We start from the raw sequence: 26,467 nt of genomic DNA on the forward strand, positions 1-26,467 counted from the left end.
TGTGTGTGTGTGTGTGTGTGTGTGTGTGTGTGTGTGTGTGTGTGTGTTATAACATTGACTGAGACCTCATATATGTACCAGGCCTGTGTCAGGAAGACACTGTCTCCATTCTCTGCCTCTTCACAATCTTTCTGCCTCCATTGTACATAAACCTTGAGGGGAAAGATTTGATGAAGAAACTCCATGTAGGACTGAGTGCACCAAAGTCTCTTACTTTCTGCACACTGTATTTCCTTCTATTTTTTTCTCAGTATGTTGAAAGAAAAAGGGTGTGTTCTGTAGAGGAGGCCATAGCAGGTTTTGTTGACCATATTCCTGTGGCGACAGGTGAAGATGATTTGGAATGGCAGTCACATAGTGGCTAATGGAGAAGTGAATTAACTGATGGTTTTTTAGGGTTCTTTGTCGTTTGCCAATCACCTTAGATCCCTTCACTTATCTTCAGAGGTTCCTTCCTTATTACCACAGGTCAGATATCATACACAGAGATAGCATGTATTCAAAGCCTGGCTCGAGAGCAAGCATCTACATAGTGTCCTCTGCCTTTTTTCCCTGAATATTTGTCATTAAAATTCAACACTTGAGTCAGACTGTTTTCTTAGGAAGAATACAACCAGTCTTGTACTTTTCTGTGGGGTTACAAATGCTTGCCTGCCTTCCTTCCTTCCTTCCTTCCCTCCTTCCTTCCTTCCTTCCTTCCTCCCTCCTTTCTTCCTTTCTTCCCTACCCCATCCTTCTCCTTCCTTCCCCTCCTCCTCCTCATCCTCCTCCTCTTCCTCCTCCTTCATCTTCTTCTTTACAGCCATTGATCATAGTTATAGAACAGTTCTGATTTCTAGGTTTTGGTTTTATTTCCAGATGTCTAATGTCTCTCAAGCCAGGACACACAACAGCATACACTATTGATCTCAGGGAGTTAAATTTATTATTGATTCAGTGAATCTAATGCAATAAAAATTATATTTCCAGGTATAAATGAAATTAAGCCAGATAAAATGAACAAATACTTTTTATATCACCAAAATAAACCTGTAGATTAAAGATTATAGAAATATTGTTAAGATGTGAAAGACAAGCTCCAGAAGAGAGAAGTGTTTGAAAATAGCTGAGGTATGTCCAAAATAACTTGTTTCCAGAGTATAGATAGAATTTATACTAATCAATAACAAAACCACAGACAGTCTGATAGAGAAAGTGAGCGAGATGCTCAAATTCTGACTGTACAAATAGATTGTTTGTCTTCTTCAGTGGATTGAAACTATCTAGCAAGTGCGCACATGTGTTTCCAAAAAAGAGTGACTCCGGAGAGAATGCCCTCCTTTGAAGAGGAGTGACGACATTTATTGACTAGGGACCAAGACATACTAAAAATGATAAACTAGAAAATCAGCAAGAACAGGAATTTTCCCTTGCTATATCTTGTCAGATACCATGTGAACTATTTCAGTCTGCAATACTCTCCTTTCTACAATAGATTGTAGCATCAGATGATATGAGCAAGTTAAACCTTTTCCTCCTTAAGTTAGCAGTCAGGTATTTGTTACAGAGTCAAAAAGTCTAAGTAATGCTCTATGTATTCAGAATAATTACCTGCAGAAACCCACATAAAGCTGTTTAATCTCTACAGGCAGCTGAGAAATATAAATTAAAATCACTAGGAGGTAACACCAGGAGTTTTCAATAGCCTGAGAGTTGCAACTATCAACAGGAGTATGGAAACTGGACTTTCACACATTCATGAGTGAGGTATTCTAGGAAAACGTTGTGCCAGGTTTACAAATGTGGCCATACATGATCAAGTGAGGACACACTGTATTTGTTATGTTGCTCATTGATATGAAAAAAAATCACACCAGAAAGCAACTTAAAGGAGGAGGGGCTTCTTTTAGTGCTTCACCTACAAGGATAAAATCCATTATGAAGAAAACATGACTGATTGCTCAGATCTTGGGACATCAGGAAGCAGAAAAAGAGGGATGCTGGTGCTTAGCTAAGTCCCCACTTTTAATTCAGTCTGAACCACAAGCCATAGCATGATGGCACCCATAGTCACAATGAGTTTTCGTTCCCCTAGTCTTCTAAGGAAAATTTCTCACAGATATACCCAAATACGTCTTATTGCTATCCTAAATTGATTATAGAATTTAACCATCATTCATTCTTACAGAAATATGCACATATGTTCGCCTAACTGAAAAGCATAAAAGAAGAGAAACAGAGAAATGTTTATAAACGTATCATTTGCTAACATTCTTGAGTTTATATTTGGCATGTTCAGTCATTGAATATCCTATGTTGTAGATAAAAAGCAATAACCTAACCAGAAAACAAAACATATTATGTAATTCAAAGTGCAAGGAGGTCAAAACAGTAATGAAAATAAACTATGTTAAGACAATAGTTAGCTTTGGAGAAAAGGATTGAAATTGCATTGAAGCAGGGGGGAGACACCAGGACCTGAATATTCCATTTCCAGGCTGCAGAACTGGGGTAGTAGTTCCATGGGTGAATTTGATTTATTGGGTCATTGAGCCATGTTTCTCTTATTAACTCATTGAAAGTACTCTATACTATGGTAAATAAAGTTATAAATTGTACTTATATGCAAAATAAAGCTTTTTGTTTCAAAAATGTAAAATTGACAGTTTCCCCACATTTCTGGTATTTCTTTATTAGTTATATTAGGAGGGGAAAAAAGATGAACTTACTGTGTTCATCAAGATCTCAGTCAAAATTTGAAATTATACACAAGAGTGAAAGGAAGCTTTCAAACATTTATATGACAATGCACTTCACTATATTTTACTCCATTATTTGATATTATTCCCTGACAAAATTTAGGTTATTATAATTAATGACATATCCTTAAACTAAGTAATAAGAATAGAAAGATAATTGTCTGTAATTTTCCATTGTTTACAATTGTTATTGTCAATCCAATACTTTGCTACATTTAAACTTCAGAAAAGTAATGTTAACTCTTTTGAGTCTTTAAAAATAATGAAGTTAAAATATTATATATTGCTGGGTACACTAGCGATTCCTGAAAATAGCTAAAATAATACAAGGAAGCAATGTAGTGACATGTTAGGACCATTTGTTGTTGTTGTTGTTTATTTGTCTGTTTGAAAATTTATCTGGAAAGATGTTTACAAAATACTGAATATCTCACTATACAAATATCTGTATCCAACCTAGAATGACATTAGGTACTTAGTAAGCTCAAAATAAATATGTTATTATTTGCACGGAAACATAACTCATGGAGAGAGGTTTTCTGTACAACTGCATGAAAATCCAGGCTATTGACTGACAAATCTGTTTTCAGTATTGCTAGATTTTGTTTCAATAATGAAATACACAAGGAACTAGTTATTTATGTATTATGCCATTATTCTGTCTCTGATGACTTCTTTAGTGAAAACATTGCTTTCTGGGTAAACAGAATAAATACAACCACTGTCTTGAAAATTTCAAATTATACTAAAAGACTGCTAAAGCTGAGTCGACTTTTGGAACACACTTACAGCTTCATTATAAACTACAGCAAAGAAATTGCAGCCAAGAGTTTCCAAAGTGTTTTCTTCTACATGTGTTGAGCATTATTAATATAGAACAAAGCTTTAAAATATAATAGAATCACACAAATAAGAAGAATGTTTCTAGTATTCATCTATACCTTTTAAAGATTTGTTGATTATATTGATGGCAGAACAATGTTTGTAAAATTAAAGATGTATTTTATACCGGTGTTCAGATACACTTCACAAGTTCACCTATTCTGAACTAAATGTCTTAATGTAGTGAGAACACATATGTATATACTTAGGTTAATCATTGATTGAGAAAGATAAGAAATTAAAAAGAACCATCCTGCAGGAATTGTTTTGAAAATAGATTGTTTGGGCATAGCTCTGATTTTGTGCTCCTTCATTGCTGAAAACAGTGTGTAATCTCTAAACCTACCATGTTTCAAATTTTAAAAATGTGAAAACAGACTTTACAAAGTGAGGTAGTTAGTCAGTCAAGCATTTGCTGTGCAAGTTTTTGGAAGCCTAGACCCCCCAGTATACACACAAACATGCAACAGAAGCATGTAACAGAAGCATGCACCTGTAGTCTCAATATGAAGACAAGAAGATCCCTGGGGCTTTCTGGATAGCTAACCCAGTGAAATTGGCTAGCTCCAGGTTCAGTGAGAAATACTGCCTCAAAAAAAATAAAGTGGATAATTGAGGAAGACATATGATATTGGTACCCTCTGTCCACTCACCTGTGGAGGAAGGGGACACACACACACACACACACACACACAAATTATATATAAAAATAAAATTTCTAGCCATTCATAAACGTTTCTAAATAATTAAAGTGTACTCTAAAACTGCCAACTAAGATTTCAAAGAGGTCTTTTAAAAGCCCGTGTGATGTATAAAGATACTGGGGGAAATGTTGCCAGTGCAGCATCTGAATAGGAAATGAGCGCATCACTCTTCAGACCCAGCAGGGTAGGAAACGAGAGACAGCAAGCAGCAAGAAAAAGGCAGTATTACTAAAGTCAGGACCAAGCCGATGAGAGCTTAGAGGAGGAGGGTCAGTGGATGCCAAAACTGTAAGAAGAGTAATGATTTGGGACGTCAGGAAGAGAGATGCACAGGAAGACCCATAATCCAGGGAGGAAGCACTCACTTTAGAAAGTGGGCAGAACACTTTGTAAGCCAGAAATTGGGGGACTTTTGTCTAAGAAAATCACAAAATATCTTCCCACCAGATTAAGTACCAAGGAGAGAAACAGAAAACAATTCCACTCATGTTAGTTGGGAGAAACTATGTGTTGACCTAGAGTCACTTACATGAAGGGGAATGAAGAGTTACTTGAAGGATATGGGTGTTTTATGAGCTCCTACATAACTGAATGAAAATGACCTATCTCTTCATCAAAAGTTAACTGTCTGTATATTGTTGGGGAACGTAAGTGGCTCAGGAACCCTCGCTCCTCTAGGAATCATTATTAATCATAAATCTGATGGAGGACTGGCCTTGAGACACCCCTTCCCACCCTCCCCATGACAGAAAGACATCAAGCTCAATCTTGGCCAGAACTCCTTTGGGTATCACTGCTGACAGTTCAAGAGGCCATAGGCCAGATCTACACAACAGTACTTGATGTGCCAGGGTGGGTTGGTACCTGGGGAGGGGGCCTCTCCTTTCTCAGAGGAGAAGGAGACAGGGGTGGGGGAAGGAATGTGTGAGAGAGGGACTAGGAAGAAAGATGGGGATGTAATCTGGACGTAAAGTGAATGAATGAGTGAATGAAAATGTATGAATGAATGAATGAATGAATGAATGAATGAATAAATAAATAGAAAAAATGTCCTATTGTAGCTGCCTATGGCCATGAGGGTAAAAAAAAACAAAAAAAAAACAACCAACCAACCAAACAAACAAACAAAACGAGAGAGGGAGATGGAAAAATATGGGAATTGATTCCAGATCATCTCAGCTTATTAAGTGATTAAGTAGGTTTTTAACTCCAAGGATTTCTAGACTGCTATGATCATGCGTTTGATAAGAGCAATGAATTTGATATCTCTTATCTTACTAGGAAATAAAACAGATCCAGCGATAACTGAGGACAGAGTTGTAAACAGAAACATCTTATATCAGAGACAAGTTGTAAATTGTAGAACATTGGAGTTGGTGAGAGAAAACTGAGAGACTGGCAAATAATGGATAGAATAGAAACGGAGGCGATTGCAATCACCACAAATTAGCTGTTGGCATGCAGCTTCAGAGAGGCCTAGGAGAAGTGAGAGGAGACAGCAGATCAGAGTTGACGATGGAGGGGAAAAGCAGTGTTATCAGAAGTGTGCATGAGCAGCAGAATGCCATAGAGCCAAGATTTTGAGAATGAGAAAATTCTAAATAATAAAGACTACATTCTATAGATATTAGAGGTTTAAAACAAATAATAACAGTGAGGACATAGAACCTGAAGAGGCCACCTTCTGTAACCAGTCAGGATCCCAAGTGGGAGGATGACAACAATCCACCCACAAAACATTCGACCCCAAATTTGTCCTGTCTAAAGGAATGGCGAACCAATAACTGACCAGACTTGAAACCCATCCCATGGACAAGTACCAATCCCTGACATTATTAATGGCACTCTGTTACGATTGTACATAGGAGCCTAGCATAACTGAATCTGTTTGTGGGGTAGAGATGTTGCTTGGTTGGTAGGGTTCTTGCCTAGCCCACAGGGAGTCCCAAGTTGGTTCACAGCACTACATGAATCACGCATTGTGGTGAACATGTATAATCTCACACCTGCAGGACAGAGTCAGAAGGATTTGGAGTTCAAGGACATATGTGGCTACATAATGAATTCAATACCAGACTGAGATATGTGAGACCCTGTCACAAAAATAAAGAAGCAACAACAACAACTACTACTGTAGGTAAGAAGCAGCCAGAAGAGCAGGACACAGCAGAATGTCATCAGGATTGAGTCTATGTGAGGTGGCAGACAGCAGCTTGCTGAAACCTCACCCTATGTTGGCCACTTAGTCATTCACAAGCTTTTTAATTTTGGCAACATTTTAGTACAAGGATGCTGCTTAGCATTTCTACAGTGTGAATGCTTGACAAGAGTTGGAATGTATCCTACCCATCAGAACTGTTCCTAGCTCAAACAACTAAGTGACATTGTTTTAAATGTTGCTACTTTCTGTTCTTTACTTTTTAAAGGTTCTTGTGAAAGGGTATGTTTTAGTCCTCAGAAAGTTAAAATGTAATTTTTAAGAAACAAATTCAAAATAATTTCACTGGCTTCAGACCTGTTATTGAGCACACCACAGCTCCAGTCTAGCGTCGGCTGCAGGATGGCTGTGATGGACATTGCTTAAATGCTACATTCAAAACTAATTTCACCCCAAACCAATTTAACTCAAATTGTGTCACATCATTTTTATATCATTGTAGTTTCTGTTTCTTGATTTCTAAATAAGATGATTTGCCTGCCCTTTAGCCACCAATTACTACCCCAGAACCCCAGAGTTATGATTTTCCATTAAAACAGAAACTATAAAACTACATGACCATAGCCATGCAAATTAATTCCTTTAAGATTTGCAGAAAAGCAAAATAAAGAAGAACGAAAAAGATTTGCTTATGCACCAAGAGCTACTGCAGTGTTTATGACACCAACATCTTAAGTAAGCCAACCTTGGGGTCTGCAAGAGAGATGCTTGCCACATTAGCAAGAAAGCAGCAAATGCTTTTGCAAGCTTTTCTAATACATGGAGTTACAGGACAAATATCGCTGAAGACTGCAGGGTTTCTCACTCATCTCCCTAAGAATAACAATTGTCCAAATTAGCTATGCATTCTGTTCTCATTTTGCAACAAAAAATAAAGTGTTGGTTAAGCAGTGCTTCTAATAGTTATGCCATCTTCAGCTAAACTCATAGATCTTTATAGAAGTAGGCAGAATGATTGAGCTGTTCAGAATTATAATATGCTCTTGAAGTGTATCTTTGGAAATGGGTATTTAAAACAGTTTTAATAACAAGTTGAAAGGTTTTATCTATGAGAACACTGTAAGATGTTTAGTATATGAGACATGGTAAGGTTTTTCAATCACAGCGGCAGTAGAGATGGCTTTGCTTGGATCTAGTCACAGCCAGTCTTGGAGGAAGGGGTGGTCTTTGAAGTTATGGGATAGAGGCTGTTACCGCTTATCAGGGCAATATAGCCAGGAGCTACCTGAGTCTTCATTTTCTAAAGATCAGTGATTTCTTCTTTGATCCAAGAGAAAGGAATGGAGAGATAGAACCCCCTTTAAATGCCTGATTAAAGGGACAGTGTATACTGTGTGTCAAGTAAATTGGGTCCAAGAAGAGCTCAGTGTCAACATAAATGCACCCATGACTGCTTCTGGAGTTCCTGACCAGCATTGGGTCAGTGTAGCAACCTGTTCGGGTCAGTCAGCAGGGTCTCCAGCGCAGGAGTGAGGATGCACGCTTCCAATTCCCTCTGTGTCCTTCACTGTATCCTGCCTACTGGAGCTCCAACGTTGAGGCGCCACTTTGTAGCCGCCCGTTCTGCTGCTCCGGTCCGAGGGTCAGGGCCTAGCAAGAGAGAGAGTGGGGATGGAGATGTGAAGAATGGAGACAGGACAGGGAGTCTGATCAAGTCTCGTTTATTGGAAGGAAATCCTGGGTATTTATACCCTTTACCACGTGCCTTGCCCTTGTGGACAAGCACAGCTGAAGGCACTACGTCATGTGCCTTGCAGCCTGGATATCACGTGCACCTAGCTAGCAGTGAGGAGACCACGTGCACCCAGCAGCGTGGATATCACGTGCGCCTTGCAGCTGGTGGCACTAAACAGCAAAACAAGATATGTGAGAAAAACATGATGTTTATCAGAGTGTGCTCAGCTGTTGTAGGCTGTTGAAAACAAGTCTCTTGTCAGGGTATATGGCCTGAGATGGCTGCAAAGATGATAGCCACTTTCGGCTAGGAGTCGGCTCCCAACAGGTCAGAACCCAGCTCCTGTGGTCAAAGCTTGAGGAGCTCCAGACCTACAGAGTTCTAGATGCCAGCACAAAGTCCTACCTGGGGATGCTGTAAACTGAGGCTGGAGGAAAAGGTGGAAATTGGCTTCTGATGTCTGATGCAGTAAGACTTGTCATGTGTGGCTTCAGTGGACTTCCAGCAACAACACAAGGAAGAAAGGAATTGAAAGATGCAAATAACAGCTTCTTTTAGAACCAGTAAGGCAACTTGAATGCACATTTCCCCCACTGGTATGAGAAAAAATATATTTGGTACAGAGAAGGGGGTCAGTAATTCTATGTAAATAACTGTGTGAAACCTAAGAATATTGACTGAAAGGGGGGATGATATGGATGGTCAGATTTAGATTAGTTTTCACAGTTTGTGTTCTTTCTTGTTTAAATACTTTCCATGGGAAAATCCAATTACATCAGAGTATTAATGCAGAATGAGAAACTTCTTGATGTTTTAATCCATTTTGTAATCTAAATTATGTATTGAGCTGAAGCCCAATGACCAAGGAGAACACACAAATAAAGGCATAAGACAAAGCAGAAAAATTATTTTCAGCTTCCATATTCTAAATATGTTTTTCTTTTTTTCTTTGAAATTTTATTTATTTACATTTCAGATGCCATCCCCTTTCCCCATTTCCCCTCCCTATAACTCCCTATCCCACTCCCCCTCTTCCTTTTTGCTTTTATATAATTTTAACTACATGCGTGCATTAAGGTCAGTTCTAGGTTGAGCATCTAGCAAAACAATAGATGCAAATAGTCAAAAAACAAGCAAGACATTAAACACAATTACATGTTTACTCCCATGATCACTGTTTCTAAGGGCTTATCAAGAAGACCAAAGTATCTGAGCCTACTTCCCTGTCGTAGCCCAAAGTAATTTTCATGTCTGAAGACTACTTCCTTGTTCTAGCCTAAAATTTAGATTCCTGCCTGAAATTACTTCTTTGTTCTAGCGTAATGTCAGAATCCTGCCAAGCGGCCCATTTCCTTGTCCTTGGCCAATGTCAGACTCTTGCCAAGTGGCCCTAAAAGCTCTCTGCCTCTCCTCCTTTTTGATTTCATAAACAAGACTGAGCCTGTCTTAGGACATTCTGACAAGAATGCCTTCCTTACCTATCATGGAATACGCATTATCAAAAGCAACACAGTTTTGTCTTAGGTTGGTAAGGCCCTGTGCAGAAACTTACCCGTCCTTGGCTTGTCAGTCTGTTAATTTAATAACTCTGTCTGGGAGTTCATTTTCAGGTTCAAGCCTTGTACTTTGGCTGCCAACATGTTGATGCTGTTAAAGACAATCTTTGACATGATGGGCAGGAATAAAGGTATTCTCAGGACAAAAAGAACTAGCATAATCAAGCTATATATGCCATTCTTGAAGCTTGACCAAAATAGATATACTTGCCTTAGGCAATGGATAATTTTATCAGCAGTATCTACTGCATCAATGCTCAGCAAAGCAGCATTCTTTAAATTTATAAGCTCACTATGCAAAGTTAAAACATCCAGAGAGGTGTTAGAATTATGCCAAATACACTGCAAGTATCTTTAAACGTTTTACTAATTATGATGACTACCACTGTAGATATTAGAACTAACAATTGGTTAGCACATGGTATTTATACAGCAGTATATGTTTTTCTCTCACATACAAAGAGTGAGAAAGTTTACATGGAGGCCTACATCCACTTCTCTCGAGTTCCATGGCCATTGGAACATGAACGACAGGTGTCTGTCTCTTACAGCTCGAGCATTTTAGTGCAGTCTCAGAATTAGTGTTCTTCTCCTAAGAACTAATGTTTCTCTGAAAGATGGTTTCACTTAAGCAGAGCACAACAGTAAGATCAAAGTTAGTAAAGAAATCCCCAAATATCACTGCACATTTCTACAGAGTTACCAATTAAGTTTACTTTCTGAAGAGATTGCCTAGATGTTAAGACACAGTGGCTGTTTATGAAAGCGGAGAAGGTGCTTTCTTCAAAAACACATCCATCATGAGAGGATTGCTCTTTTACAAGGGTGTTCTCTTCTGGTCCCTGAAGGTATTGCATGAGCATACAGCCTGCCTACATATAAATAATTAAAACTAAAAATAATTCTTTAAAACATAAAATGGAATAGCACCAGAAATCACATAATGGTCCTTTAGAGTCATCAGTTAGGATTCTTATGCCTCATTTCTTAGAAATCCCATAGAACAAGCAACTTAATTTTGATTGTGTAGCTATAGAGCTACAAACAAGTCCTGATGCATGCCATTCCAAACCCATGCCAATTCATCTATTCTTGGCACACATTTTCATTCTGTAAGTTTCTTCTGAACTCCATCTTCAATTTGAAGGTCCAATATCTAAGCAGTGCCAAACAGTGACCACTCTTCTTTTTTGTTTCATCTGTCTGGCAATTTTCTCATATCCAGGGTTCTGTGTTCACACTCAGTTCTATATTCTTGCTTTATCTAACATAACCGTCATTTCACTTGTAATTTCTATAGGTAGTTGACCAGTGTAATTTGAATCAGAGACATAAAGGATAGTATATAATTATCTGTCTTTCAATGATGCGATAATTAGCATGCTTAAAGCACAGAATTTTACATACACATTTGATAGCTAAAATGAAGAGCTAGGGTAGAGAAAAGACTTCTCGTAATGGGGAGACACACTGGGTGTTGAATGAGATGTTCTTCTACATATGACTGTCACTCAGAATTATGTCCACAGTAAAATGGGATGGGAAAACAGCAATTCAGAATTAATGGTAATTAGATATTAGTAGGCAAGTAATACCAAGGAGAAGAGACATGTTGTATAGCTAGATGGTGGGCATATGAAAGCAGCAGGAAGTAAGGATGCAGTGGCAGGAAGTGAGAGCCAGGGACTGTCAACACAAGGATAACCTGAAAGCAACGACCATCATTTAGAGTAAGTGGGTCTCCAGTGCCCCTGTAGTCAGTGTAGGAAGGTAGACTCTATGTTCTAAAAGAAAGTTTAATATGCAGTGAAGTTTGTGAGCCATGAAAGAAGAGAGAAAGTCAGAGTGAAATAATTTGATAACAATGAAAAGGGAAAGAAGAATGAGAGAATTGAGGGTTAATAGAAGGCATGTGGACAATGAAGAAATAGTGTGGAAACTTTATTGTGGCAGAAAATAAATAATAACTTATGATGTAGGAACCCAGACTCCTAGCACAGAAATTCAGTAAGAGGCTGGGATTGGGCCAGTGACACATGGACCATACAGATCCTTTGAGGTTGTATGCTGGAGGCAGGACCTGGCTATGAATAAGGTAAAGAGTTGGAAAAACCCCACACAGCTCACCCAATGGAGAACCTGCTCAGGTTCTTTCAGTGGATGTACATTACTAATTTATGAATTTATGAATTTATTCTAATGTATTTCTAAAATATCTAAATCTACAAATGTTTGCACCAAGAAACAGATATAAAAGTATAATGTCTGGCCCATTATGATCAGGTGGCTATTTTCTCCCATAGTGGCTTTATGACAAAGGTCTCTACTAATATCTAAAATGTCTTCTTTAGCATTTGGACTATAGTATAGTGTTGATAATTACCACAAACTGCTAGATTTTCACCCACGTTTTTAATTTGTTCATTTGTTTAAGTCTTGGGAAGCATTTGTTTTCTTGTTTTGTGTGAGTCTGAGAAAAGGAGAGGAAATGCTCTATACCACAGAGTACATGTGGGGATCGGAGGACAACTCACAGGGTTCAGATCTCATCTTAGACATTTTGTGGTTTGTGAACAAGTCAAATATCAACTAGTCAAATATGAGCATGTGGGTCCCAGGGATCAAACTCAGATCATCAAGCTCCTCAGGCAAATGCCTTTATCCATTGTCTTCTCAGTGGCCCCTAAGCTTTTTAATGTTATTAGTTGAATTTGGTATCAAACAAACCTCCATTCAGTTATTTTTGTCCATTAATCTAGTTTTTTGCTCAGTATGAGGAATTTGTGATTTAATGTCTACCTTGGCATTAATATATTTTCAGAAGCATATAATTCAACAATCAAGATATTTGCATGTTGAATATTCTTTTCAAAGACTGTGTAGGCTTAGCAATTGACTTAAAGTTTCATATTAAGTTACTGATTTATGTATTTTTGGCTTGTTAGCCAGTGGAATATATGCACTATGATGGTAAATAGTTAAATTTACTATCAGTATTCAAAATGATCCTTTGATTTGTCCCTGGCAATACCACTAAATTTCCGTCCTTTGACATTAGAAAGGGGATTTGAGAATTATCTATACATGTTTACCACATTATTTTAATTATCTCATTAGGTATTTTGAAATATAATATTTGACCAGTCCAAGGCTGTCATATATTTGCATTATCACACAACATTGTTTGGGATAGCTGTTGGTTGAATGAAACAGTTATCACTACACAGTATTACATGACTACCAGAAAAAAAATGTATGGCATATAATAGAATTCATATTTAATGGTTTCATGAAGCTATGGGGTTGAGCCTACATGAGTTGTTTTACACTGGTCTAAACTGGTTATCATAAGTATCCTGGACTCCTATAGCTCTGTCTTACCTCAGCTTAGACAATTTGGCAACCCAACTAAACTACAGCTCATGGTCTGCTTCCCTCACACTAGCCTAAGCCTGTTCGCATCACTTCAGATATGAACAGGCAGATGTGAATAGGTATGAACAAATAAATAATAGTGTGGTTATCTCTTAAGCCTCCAGGTGTGTCAATATCCTGTTGACTTCAAAGAAGTCGTGTGGGCAAGCCAAAAGTTAAAACAATAGGGAATTCTTAAGTTACAGGCAAAGGACTTTGATGAAAAAGAATGCAACAAATGTGTAGCCATCAGTGTGATCATTATTCTGTACTGACAGACAGATACAATGAATTACAGAGTGACATAAATCCTGTACTGAGATGGACAGGGGTTATAGTTTCACCATTTGTTGTGTTAACCTGGGTGAATCAGGTCATTGTACGGGACTTCCAGTTTTTATACACTTCTAAAACTTCTAATCCTTTCATTCTATAAAACCAAGTTTTAATATGTTAAGTTCTATACATCATCTTATGAAGAACTTTAGAGTAAAGGTCATTGTCTTATCCTCAGTGTCAAACTGGCTAATATGACTGGCTAAAACTGACTAGCTAATTTTGACTACAAATCTGCTAATATTTTATAATCACATTCAAAGTGCTTCTATTCTTAATTTGATTATGAAACAAAAGGCTGAAGCTTGATTCCTCCCTTAGGTCTTTCTTGAATTTGGGATCATAACTGTTGTATCTTTTGAAGTATGCAATATGTCAGTATACTGTCAAATATTATGACATCTCCTATGTATGATAAGTTACAGGGGCCCATTGATGCTGGGCCTTAATAATTCATCAGTACGCTGTATTATTCTCAAATTGGCCAGAAGACTTTGACAAATTTGCAAACTGCTGGTTAAAATGTGTATAAATTTAGAGCAGATATTAAGATTTCTTCTAAATAAAGCATAGAGTCTACTGTGGAGAGATGTCTTAGTGGGTAAGAACACATGTTACTCTTCTAGAAAACCTGGATTTGATTCTCAGGAGACTCATGACATCTCACAACTGTTTGTGTCTCTAGTTCCAGGGAATCCAATGTCATTTTTTAGCCTCCTTAAGACAATATGCATGCAAGCAGTACACATAAATGCATATAGGCAAAACACTGATAGTATACATAAAATTTAAAAATAATAAGTTCAAAAAGGAATAATACAAAATTGATACATACTTATGTGATATATGACAAAGTACTGGATTGTCTGGCTATGATGGAAACAACTGGGTAGGAATGTTTTACATGTCAAATATTTTATAAACTACACAAGGAAAATGTCATACATATAAATAATTTAAAAGATAACTTCCTCTTCTAGAACAGCCTTCTATTCTACTCAGTTGGCTACCTCAAAACTTGTATATTTAGATTATTAAAATATATTGATAAACCTAGGATTTATAACTTGATTTGGCATATATATTCTCTTTCAGACATATAGAAATGACTTGCCATGTGATAAATGTTTATCCTTGTGATATCTCTAGAAGGCATTTATCTTGGACTGATAAATTTATAAGTGCTTGTCATTTCAGAATCACCATGTAGAGAGAGCCAAGAAGCTTCACCCAGATCAAGTTGGTCAGAAATCAAGAGTACCAGTTGGTTTTCAGAATGATTTGTCTGATGTGGAGAGACAGAAGAGCAAGCATGGGCCACTGCAGTAGCAAGCACCAATTGACTACAGGTCAGTTAAACCATAAAATACTATCTTAACTATCTACCTGACAAGGCTACAACATATAATTTCTTGAGCATGTGTGTAGGGTCCCTTCACTTTTTTTGTGTGAATAGGTGTTTTCCCTGCATGTATAGCTGTGTACCATATGCATGCATGTCCTGGAAGGCCAGAAGAGGATGACAAACCTCCAGAGATTGGAGTTACAGACGCAAATAATCACACTGGGGTGCTAAGAAAAGCACCTGGGTCCTTTGTGTGCACAACAGTCAAATACTCTTTAACAACTGAACTATTTTTGGAGCTATCCACCTAATTTTTTGAGCCAGAGTCTCCCACTGAATCTGAAGCTCGCTCATCAGTTCAGCTAGGCTGGCTGCCTACCCAGGGCCCCTTCTGTCTCTGCCCCCTCCAGCTCTGGAGTTACTTATCCATGTCAGTGTTCTTGTCTTTTTATGTGGTGCTAGAAATCTAAACCCAGGTCCTTCACAACAGACACTTTTCTAACTCATCCAACTCCCTAGCCCAATCATATATACATATTTTAAATTTTTACTAGATGAATGAATAAGATGTGTTCAGGTTTGGAAAGAGGATTAAGATAGCTGAGTTTTAACCAGTTCTCAGACCTTTCCTTTATCCAGTGAATCATCGTTAACACAGAAACCCACCATCAGAGTGCAGAGAATAAAAGATTGACGAGTGCTCAGCCAGCAACAGGATATCTATATCTTGTATCTCTCCAAAAGAAGCTCAGGGATCATCATAGATGGAGTGTAAGAATGGTAAAACCCAGATGTTAGAGTGAATCAGAGAGAAACAGTGTATTCAGGACATGACTGCACCACAGTGCTCATAAACTCCCAGCAGTTGTTGCCTGTATAAGACCTGAACAAGAGCAGTTTAGCCTGGAGTGGGAAGAGATTCAACAGTCCTCACTTCTTTCTGAGGAGCTTTGGACAGATAACTTCTAGATGAGGAAAAGTTAGTTTTCTTTAAGGGTATGTCTCCTGTTAGATCAACTACGCTCCAGTGCATGGCTCCATACCCAGGACTATATGCACAGTAAAAATCAGAGTCAATGGGTTACTAAGTAAATAAAATAGAACACTAGGTTGGGAAGAGTAGGGAGGTGGTGGTGATCTGGAAAGAAAGAGTTGTCATATAATCAAAATATGTATCATAAATTTCATAAATATTGGGGGGAGAGGAGGGGAAACTGTGGTCAGGATGTAATACATGAGAGATGAACTTTAAAAAAAGAAAAGAAGAAATTGTGATAATGATGCAGAGTTGTAGCTCTCCATAGTTGATGGATTCTGGCAGAGGGGTGCAGGTGGGGAAGGATGCAATTTTCATTTTGTAAAAAAACAAATCCTAGGATGTTTATTACAAAGGTAAACTCTGATCCTTGAGATGGGTTTGTATGTAGGATTTCTGGTACCCAGCATGGGCACCAGGACCTCCAAACATTTTGGATTCACAACAACAAGTTTCAGCTACAAACAGGGTCCGATCGTAATGGATGAGGATATTTTTGATCTTCTTAGAAGCTTCATCTCAAAAGCCCCGTTTACTTATTACCAAAACTATGTGGATGAAGCTTCTAAGAATGCAGTTTTCTTTGCCACAAGGAGTTTGACCATGACTAGATGGGTAGCCCAAATTGAACTTTTTTTGTTTGTATTTTATTTTTCTTTCTTTTTCTTTTTACCTCTTCTCCTTTGTTTTAAGGTGTGGGGGAGTTCTCAAAGGTAAGGGCAAACTTGGGAAGACTAGGAAGTGAGGGCACTCAGCGTTCATGATATGAAATTCCCAAGCAATCAGTAAAAATATTATTAAAAATTAATAAAAATATAAAAATATAAGCTAATTAAATGCAGACTTTATTTATGATGGTTTGGTTTGTGGAGATGGTGGTATGGCATTGTCTATCTCTACTGAACTAGAGGAAATGGCCTTGTGAAGGACTGATCACAGTCAACTAAGCTAGCCGACTACCTTCCATATAGGGAATCTGACTTGCCTTAGGAAGCGAAATGAGAATGTTTGTCTTTTTTTGACAATATTTTAGACACACCAAACCAGCTCAATTCCTATGACACTTATCTTCAAAACTTCACATTTAGTTTGCAGGGAAATTGAAATTAATTATTCTTAAGCATATGGTTTGTTCCTCCCCCCCTCCTTATTTGATTTTTGTAGTGAGTACAGTTATTCCTCCAAGGACATATAAAAGTCAAAATACTAGATCTAAAGTCTCTGAAGTGTTTCTGCTCCAAACCCTGTCTGTACAATCTGAGTTCTTTCAAGTAGTTAGCTTACTGGCTTCTGACACTTCTATAAAAATATCCCATAGAGCTTTTCTTATTACGTTTTCATTGACTCTCTCCGAGTGATAAAATGAAATTCTGTAAAGGGCTTTGAAAACCATGCATATTGCAATTCCTCCACATTTCAAATACTAATCAAGTGTGACTATAAAAGAAACAACCGGTGCAATGAAAATTGCTGCAGTGGTTTGAGACTCAGGCCATTATTAATTCATTGGAAACTATTTTTTCTGTAAGATTATGGATCCTACAAAGTACCGGATAACACAATTCCTGAGATCAAAGTTTTTGTTTCAATCACAGGGAACTTGGGTATCTAATCTTCCCAGCGTGTGCATTTCTGGGGTAGTACATCAGCTGCCCCAGCTGTGCTCGGAGAGAATACTGCAACGTATTTCATAGACATTGGAAGTACCCGTTCTTACACAGTGCCCATAAATGATGGGCAAAAGGAGGCTCAGATTAAAATAATAGGTCTAGAATAGAGAGACGTCCTAGCATCCTACAAGAGAGTAAAGTGAAATTTCTTTTTCTAGGCTAATTTCAGCAGGTATTTGCCTGAAAATACCAAGTAGCAGTGTGTATAGAGCATTTTTATTTGTTTTCCCATCTACAAGGACAATCAGGTTGGAATCTGCAGTCTGAGCTATCACTGTGTGACAGTTCCAACAGGAACTGTGCAATGGCAGTGGAATTGACTACAGTTAGACTCAGAGTAACTAACTCTGGACAGTATTGCCAGGGCCAATTCCTTTCTCTAAGGAGCTGGCAAAGCGCTTCAGTGACCTCTTAGGTGACCTTCTGTGGACCCTTAATTTACTCTAATAGCTTGGTGATTCTCATGTCATCTTTTAGTAACATCCTCCTTAACTCTGCATGTTTTGTCTAAAAAGAGTAGAATTCTCTGAAAGCACCATGCATTTGTTGTATAAGGGTAAAGTTCAGACCTCTTCAGTCTTAGTGGTGGCTGCTGGATTTAAAATCTCCACTTGCTCATAGTGTGCCATTGGCGATTTGTTAAACTCTTTGTATTCATCAAATTGGGTCCATATGTTTGCTACTCGTCCATAGGCTACTTTGAAGAGTTCATTGGATAGAGCAGGTTAATTTAACACATAACAAACTCCAATTATGTCTGTGCTGCAAGAAACTACTGACTCTGAGTTCATTTCAAAGAACACTTTATTTCCTCGACAGTACCTCTAGGAAGTCTTGATGTTGTGAGGTACTGAGGCTTAGTCTGCACTTTTTTTTTTCCTTTGAGAATTCTGTCCTCTGCGGATTTTTATAGCTATGAATAAGGGAGTTCCTGAGTCTAAGAAACATTGCTATGATGGAGTTAGCTGGATGATCTGACCCTGATGTTTTGACAAGAGGTCGGTGCTCCACTGTTTAGCCAGCTCAGGAGCTATTTTAAGTAGCTGACAGGTGTTAAGTGGAAACGTTTGCATTAAGCAGGTTTTTTTGTTTGTTTGTTTTATTTTTTGTTTTGGGTTGGTTGGTTTGTTTGCACACTCAGCTCCCTGGATTGATTTGCACACAGCAAGTTGACTGGGAAGTGCTCTCAGCGAAAATCCGAGAAGTGAAGTAACAGAAGTAGGCATAGGCAGAGGAAGAAGTCCTGATAAAATCACACAAAGACTTTGGGGTGAGCCTCAGGGAATTCTGGGAAGAACATGGCTCTTTGAAGGTGCCCTGAGTTGGAGCAGTCCTTCGCATCATGCATCAGTTGGATATAGCTATCCCTGCCAGGGGCTGTGACTACAGATCAGGAGGCTTCATTTAGCCCAGAGCAAAGCCATTCAGGATATTAGGATTACTATTACTTAGGAGGGAGAACGTGTTATTTTGTATGTTACTTATTCATTAATTGCTAGGATTGCTTCTCATGAATTCTCTAGATGCACAGGGATTATATGCTAAAACAACTCTATTTTTATTTGCTTAACTAAAATCTTGTATAAATCATCAAAGGTATAATGTGACATTTCCAAACATGCATCCATGTACTGATCAATAACTAGCTTTTCCTTTCTTATCCTTTTTGATGCTTCAAGCTCTTCACAGCATATTCTACATAAACTATTTTAACAGATTATTGTTCCATTTAATGTTTAATCTTAATGCAAAGTTAGTTAGAATACAAAATCACAAAACTGCTAGCATCCCCATAGTTCTGAGAAACAATCTCTTGCTTTGAAAGTAGTAAGATCTTAAAGTACAGTTTTGTAGCATTGCCCAGCTTCATTGGAGGATGTTTGAATTCTGTTTGAATGTTCTAGGGTCTGCCCGAGGGGCGAGCAGAGCCATGTCATCCTCTGACAGATTCTGAAATATCATTTGCCATTAGCACTTGTGTGAGCACTGACAACCTCACTCCTCTTCTCCCCCAGAGATTAATTTATTTTCTGCAGCTCTGGTTTTTTGCAGAGTGCTCCACTTGTCAGCCTTCACCAGTGGGATTTCTCATCAGCAGACTGGTAATTATAAGAATAGCACCATGTAGTCACGGAGAGCAAACAATGGTTTCCTAGGCAAGGCAACCCTTTCTTATCTTTTCACTTCATCCCTGTCTTAGTCCGTGTCTGCACAAGATACTAGCAAAATAGTGCTCAGAGTGGTGGGTTGTTATGGAAAGCGAGCAGCCTTTGCAGCCAGACAGACCCACGAGTGAACTCTACCTCAAAGAATGTCAAGGCTTTGTGATTTTTGTCTCTAAGCTTTAAATTTGCATACAAATGCCCACATCTTGAGAATGTTCTTATGTGAACATTGAAATGCATATGCAGGGAATCTATTCTGGAGAACACAATTTGCAAACAATGGCCCATGGGTGAGATCTTTCCTAATGACTGTTTCTGTATAGATCAGGAACTAACAAATGTTTGTTTTTACTTCTAAGAGCTTAAAAAAAAAAGGAAATCAAGAAAGAATTTTCTGGTGCAGGGAAAATAATATGAAATTTAAATTTCAAAATTCATTGCCTGTAAGTAAAATTGTATTAGAACATAGCAACATTTTGTGTGTGTGTGTGTGTGTGTGTGTGTGTGTGTGTGTGTCTTGTTGTTTAGGTGCTATATGGGCAAAGCTGAGTATCTGTGGCAGATATTTACTATCTGGCACTTTAAAGAAAAGGTTCACTGGTACGTGTTATAGAAAAGAACTTCTTGGTTATACCAATAATTCACTTAAAGATGCTTTTCTTGTGATTCTGATTCAGGAGATGTCAAGGAAGCAGTGATACAGAAGAAAGAAGGGAGAACAACCTTTCCTTAGTCTCATGTACTCATTGTACCTACTGCATCAGAAAATTCTTTTGGTTCTATCTCTACGGTCCAGAACATGCCTATTTCTCTTCCATACCCATTGCTACCATCTTAGTGCAAATATTTGCTACTATCAACCACTGTTTTAGGACTTCTTTCCTCCTGTAATAGACTCTGACTCAATTGTCCAGGATGCTGATCGGTGTGGTAGGATATACCTGCAATTTCTGCAAGTCCAGCGCTCAAGACAGGGATATACTACCACACTAATCACCAGGATTCTTGAACATGTTAATTCGTCTTCTTCTACCATTGTTCCATGATGTCTATTCTGAATAAAACAGGCAATTGTAAGGTGCCTAAACTCCATGCCAATCAAGGCAACTCTGACCTGAAAGCATCACAAGGACATTGCTATCCCCCACGTCTGTATAAGATCCATTGAATTTCTATTTGTCACACCCTTAAGAGAAATTCCAGTCATATTCTTTGTCCTGAAATTACCGTGGCCCTTCCTGCAGACCAGCCTTTAGTTATTTTGCTGGTCTCTTCCACAACAACCTTACCAAAAATAACAACCTCTTACCTGATACTGTCTCTTGCTTTCAGACTACCCAAGAATATGTTTTCTTTATAAATTTTGGTTATTAGCCACCTGCAGCACAGATGGACACCATGATTATAGGGAATTTTTAAAATTCAACTTTGCTCTAATTTTAGACGCTAAGAGATTCCTTGGCATGTGTTAAATTCTCAATGAATATTTTCTTAGTAAAGAAATAACCTCCAGATTGCTATTCTGTACTTTATAGACAATCTGTGGCGCCTCTCATTTTTTGTCTCTAGGTAAAAATATTCTCCAAGAACACGAACATAAGCCTTAGCACTGAAAAATAATTGACTATCAATTAATCACCACAAATGAGAGAGATGCAGCAGCTGTTCACGTGTGTCATTCGTTCTTGACACACAGTTTAATCTCAAAATGTGTCAAGGAAAGAAAGCAAAGGATTGGCACACAGTTGAAAGCATGGATGAAAATCCAGTTGAAAATGTTCAGGAGGGATTCCATGGAAGGCTCAGAAGAGACTGGCCATGCAGAGACGCCTCGATAAGGGTTTCACTCTTCTGTCTCAGACTTAGCAGCATTAGCAGTTTGTCTCTCAGTTTTCAGGGAAAGTGAATTGTATTCAGGCTTGATTTAAATTAATGATTTAGGTAATAATTGCTTTATAAGAAAATGTAAATATTTTGATTTCTACAAAATATGAGAAAATGGAGATTTTCATTTTGATTATATGATACACACACACACACACACACACATATATAATACACTAAGAACTACTATAATTTTTAGCTGGAATGGTTAATTTTGAAGATGTATATTTCTTCTACTGAAGATCACTTGTTTCATTCATACCTTTTAGAAAGGAAAATAAAACTCTATTTTGTGTCTGTTCAAATGAGGAATGGTTTGTTTTAATTGCTGAGGAACTTCTTCTGTATGAATCAAAATTTCTCTGTTAATTTCAGCTAAATTATTGGTCAAGCAGATCTTCAGTTCAATGTAAAACAGAAAAAAATCACCCTGTATTATACTTGTGATATTTCCAAAGGAATGTGTGGTAAATGCCCCAAAGTAAGTAAAGGTTTTTCATATCAATTTGCATTGTAAATTCTAAGTAATTTTCAGGAAAAAAATGGTTCCCGTATACTTTAAGATTTCTTGCAAGTGAGAGTGTGCTAGGAACAGACTTTTGTTAATGTTAACTCAGCTCTGTCTGCTAGACTGAGTGTGGGTGCCGAGGGGCTAGACTGAAGGAGAATAGGCTGTCTGAAGTGACCTAGAAAGTCCCTTCTAAAATTAACCTGGCTTCCAGCCATTATTTCAGTTTGAGATAATATAATTATTCTAATATCCTCACCTCCCACTTCTCTGCTTTACAATGGACTATCTTAAATCAGTTTATTGACAGGGGAGAGTGAGACTAATAACTGTCAAGATGACAGACTGAACATTCCTACCACAGGCTTGTAATCCTTTTATGTGACGATAGGAAGGTAATATCAAGTAATATTTCTCCTGCACTTTATGTTTAACAAAGCACGTGAGATACATTATTTCATTTGATATTTCCTTAACTTGGTGCCTCAGTTATTATCATCAAAACTTATTCACTGATAAGGAAATGGATTACAATGTTTAGTCAAGACATGCAGCCAGTGAGTCATATACTTAGGGCTCAAGGCTAGGTCTTCAGTTTCTATTCTTTCTATAGTATAATCATTTAATTTTCCATTTCCCCCCTCCCAACTAAGAAAATAAACAATATAAGAGATAAATAATTCTTTTTTGCAAATAATATCTCAAAGAAGAAAGTGATAGGAATGGGAATTAATCTGGGCATACCACCTAAAATCTTTATTTTAATATTCTACAATAGCTGATTACATGAGAAAGACCGAAATATCTAAAGACCACTATTGGACACTGTAGTTAATAAGAGACAGAGAATAAATGAAATCCAAGAGAATGTGTGACCCTGGCACACTATGGATCAAGACACCACTATTCAATCCCTAGCCCAAGTCATCACTGAAATAGGGAAGCTAACATGATGTGTAGAGAAATTGTAGAACTTTCTAGTTTGCGATCCTCGACTTTCTTTCAATGGAACTGTGAAGTCTGTAGATATCAGAAAACTGTAGGTTTTGTTTTTATATGTCACTCACATTATAAAAATTGGAAAGAATTGACACAGTAGTTTAGATTCTTGATTTTAACCTTGTTTAGTTTTTGTGAGAATCCTGTATAATTGGTATTATTGTACCTTGTTCTTTCTTATCTTTAAAGATGAGGAAATAATCCCATAAGACCGGGTAATGATAGAAAAGGATTTTAAGGTTGGGAAGAAGGAGAGAAAAGAAAGGGGGAAGTATGAGGGGAAGAGGGAGGGAAAGAGGGAGGAAGTGAAAGGGGGAGGAAGGGAGAGAGAGAGAAAGAGAGAGAGAGAGAGACTTAATTAAAGTTGCATTGCTGTGAAGAGACACTATAAGCAAGGTAACGTCTATAAAGAACTAAGAGCTGGCTTACAGTTTCAGAAGTTCAGTCCATTATCATCATGGCAGGAGTATGAGCAGAGCCCAGGCAGGCATGGTGCTAAAGGAGCTGAGAATTCTACCTCTTGATCTGCAGGCAGCAGAAGAGGATTGTAACACTGGGTTTAGCTTGAACTTACATGAGACCTCAAATCCCTGCCTCTACAGTGACCCACTTTCTCTAACAAGGCCACACCTCTTCCATTAAGGCCATACATCCTAATTTTGTCACTTCCAGTGGTCCAAGCACATTCAAACTACCACAGAGAGGAAGAAGTAGAGAAAGGAAAAATGGAAGGACAGAAATAGGAAGGAGGAAGTGAGGAGGAAGTTTGTGGTTGTTGTTTTCTTTGTTTTGGTTTTTGCTACCCATTCTATTTTTCACACTTTATAAGGTCATAGTGGGAAGAGGATGACTTGCCAGAGGACAGACACAGACAGCTCTCTCGCGCTCTCTCTCTCTCTCTCCTCTCTCCCCTTCCCTCCTTACCTCCCTCCCCCTATTTTTCTCTTCTCTTCTCTCTCCCTCCCTCGCTCGCTCCCTTCTCCCTCTTTTTCTCTCCTCTCCTCCTCTCTCTTGTTCTCTCTCTTGTTCTCTCTCTTGTTCTCTCTCTCTTGTTTTCTCTCTCTCTCTCTCTTGTTCTCTCTCTCTCTCTCTCTCTCTCTCTCTCTCTTTGCTTTTTTTGGAGCTTTGTAGGGTTTTGTGCCAACATATGTTTGTTTATATGTTAACAGAATCATTCTGTAGTGTGACTGTTGCTTGAAAACTAGCATTTGGTTCAGTTTAATGTGTACAGGTGCCCCATTACTACTCTGTAGTTCTTAGAACTGGGTTTGTGTCTGCCTACAGGTAGACTAGGACTACAATCCTTCTCTAGCTGTGTCTAGTTGAATGAGCCACACCTTTACTATGGCTTCAGTTTTTCCACCTTTTCTTCTCCTAAAATTGATGTGTTATGATGCTGAACGGAAATGAATACAAAATCATGGTATCAACTGCAAGCACATTATGAATCTAAAGTATTATTTTTCTGTCTCATAAATATGTACATTGTGCCTGAATAATTTACAGGTTTTCCTTTTTGGTTCATCTTACTTTGCTCCCATTGTTTCTCAAAAGAATATGTGTGTTTATAAAAATATAAACAATATTTGCAAGCAGCCAATACAACATCCTGATGAGTTCCTCTTACTTTTTTCACTTATAGAACTCTTCAAAACTGACAAGCATCAAAAATAACAAGATGTGATGGAAGCCACTTGGTTAGTGAACATAAATGTTGCAATGAAGAAGGAAGTCTAGCCTTCTAGCTGAAAAACAACGATTCCCCAATGGACTCTGGAAGAATCTGGACTGGCCACTGCAAAGACAAAAACAAGCTTAAATGTTTTAGGACATAAATCTCAAAGAGAGACCCATGATATGGAATTTAAATTGTCTAATCAGTTTCCTAAAACCCACAGATCTTGTTTTCTTGTTGTTTAAGACACATTTATTTAATATACATCTTTTTATGTCGCTTATTTTATCTATCAACAACTGGCAATTAGAAATAATTTTGTTCTTCAATTATTGAGTAAGATTCTATTTTTAAAAGTCTAAACTCTCATTGAATTTTCATCCCTTTTTTTTTCTAGCAGTTTTTTTCCCATTTTTTCCAGTTTCATCATCATTTCTGCTACGACTCAATAAGGAAAACTAATTATGTCTGACAGTCACCTAAAATGGCCAAATTTCTTTTCTGATTCCTTGAGAACTGTGAAAATGAGTTTGACTTCACATTTTCAATTTGTTTTATAAATACACTGTAAATAAATGTCAACTCTCAACAGCTAGCATCATTATGAGTCACAGAACTTTCTGTAACCTCCTCTCTCTATTTCTAAAAGGGAGAGTTGCTGACCAAAGAAACACCTCGGCTCTGAAAAATTGCCTTGTATTTTACATACTATATTCTTGATCATGCTTCTAATGAATGCTTATTAGAATTGTAGCAAACCATTTAGTTAACCATAATATTTGATGGGAAGAAAAAGGCAATATAACTGTAATGAGCCTTATAAATATAGTTGACAGAAGCCAAAGAGATTATTAATGAATTCACAATAAAATAGTACTTATAGTTATATGCCTGTAAAAATTAAAGGCAAACACATTTTATAAGTTTTCTTATTATGTGTTAAATATACAGGAATAATATTACTTTGACTTTCTTAACATGAAGAGATTGAGAATTTTTCTAGTTAGGTTACATAGAGAATAGTGGGAAGCTTTAGGTTTTGTTCGTAAGTCAGACTTTTTACAAAACTTTAATCTTATAATTAATTTATGAGTTGGGAGAATTTATTTGATGATTTAGTACTGAAGATTCTCTAAAGATAGTACATGATGAGGTAATATTCATTATATAATCACAGCTGAAGATCTTTTATAAAATGTTTATATTCTGATTTCTTACCTTCTATTATCTTTTTTCTCTTTAAGTAATAGCTAATCTTGATTTCAATGCTTTAAAATTGCTTAATGACTTAATTGTTATCATATTATGTATCAATAATAAAATTTTAGGAGATTGTTTTTTATCTGGTTTTTTTTGTCAGTTTAGTTTACACACATTTGAGCAGTAAATTAGAATGTCCCTTTATTTGAGTTTTTAGACATCATAGAGAATCATGACCCAACCACATAGCCTAAGAAAGCTATACTATGGATAATCTGGGACCAATACAATTTCTCATTTTTCAGCCTACAGTGAGCACTGAGTATTTTTAGTTTGGTATATGAGAACAGTTGAATTTAAACTTTTTGTAAGCCCATGTCTTTGACTAGAAAATGAGAAAATGAATTCTCTTCCTTTAGCTGTGAATCATCAAAGACTTTCTACTATAAATCATGTCTTACA

General features: G+C 37.5%; 1 protein-coding gene across 3 annotated transcripts in view; it reads left to right on the forward strand.

Moving 5' to 3' along the window:
- The window catches only part of Themis (thymocyte selection associated), a 176,330-nt gene extending 150,188 nt beyond the window's left edge, over positions 1–26,142 (forward strand). Inside the window, exons 5-7 of one of the 3 annotated variants that reach the window (XR_003711309.1) lie at positions 14,721–14,872; positions 21,999–22,104; positions 24,773–26,142. Coding sequence is in view for 2 of the 3 variants with exons in the window: in XM_028766458.1 (XP_028622291.1) it covers positions 14,721–14,852 (132 nt within the window). In the remaining variant the exon portion in view is untranslated. The remainder of the gene's footprint in view (positions 1–14,720; positions 14,873–21,998; positions 22,105–24,772) is intronic. The other 2 variants (XM_028766458.1, XM_028766459.1) reach the window with 2 other exon arrangements.
- Positions 26,143–26,467: the final 325 nt, after the last annotated feature.

This window comes from Grammomys surdaster, unplaced genomic scaffold (genome assembly GCF_004785775.1).
Source record: "Grammomys surdaster isolate TR1022 unplaced genomic scaffold, NIH_TR_1.0 168, whole genome shotgun sequence".
Classification (NCBI taxonomy): domain Eukaryota; kingdom Metazoa; phylum Chordata; class Mammalia; order Rodentia; family Muridae; genus Grammomys; species Grammomys surdaster.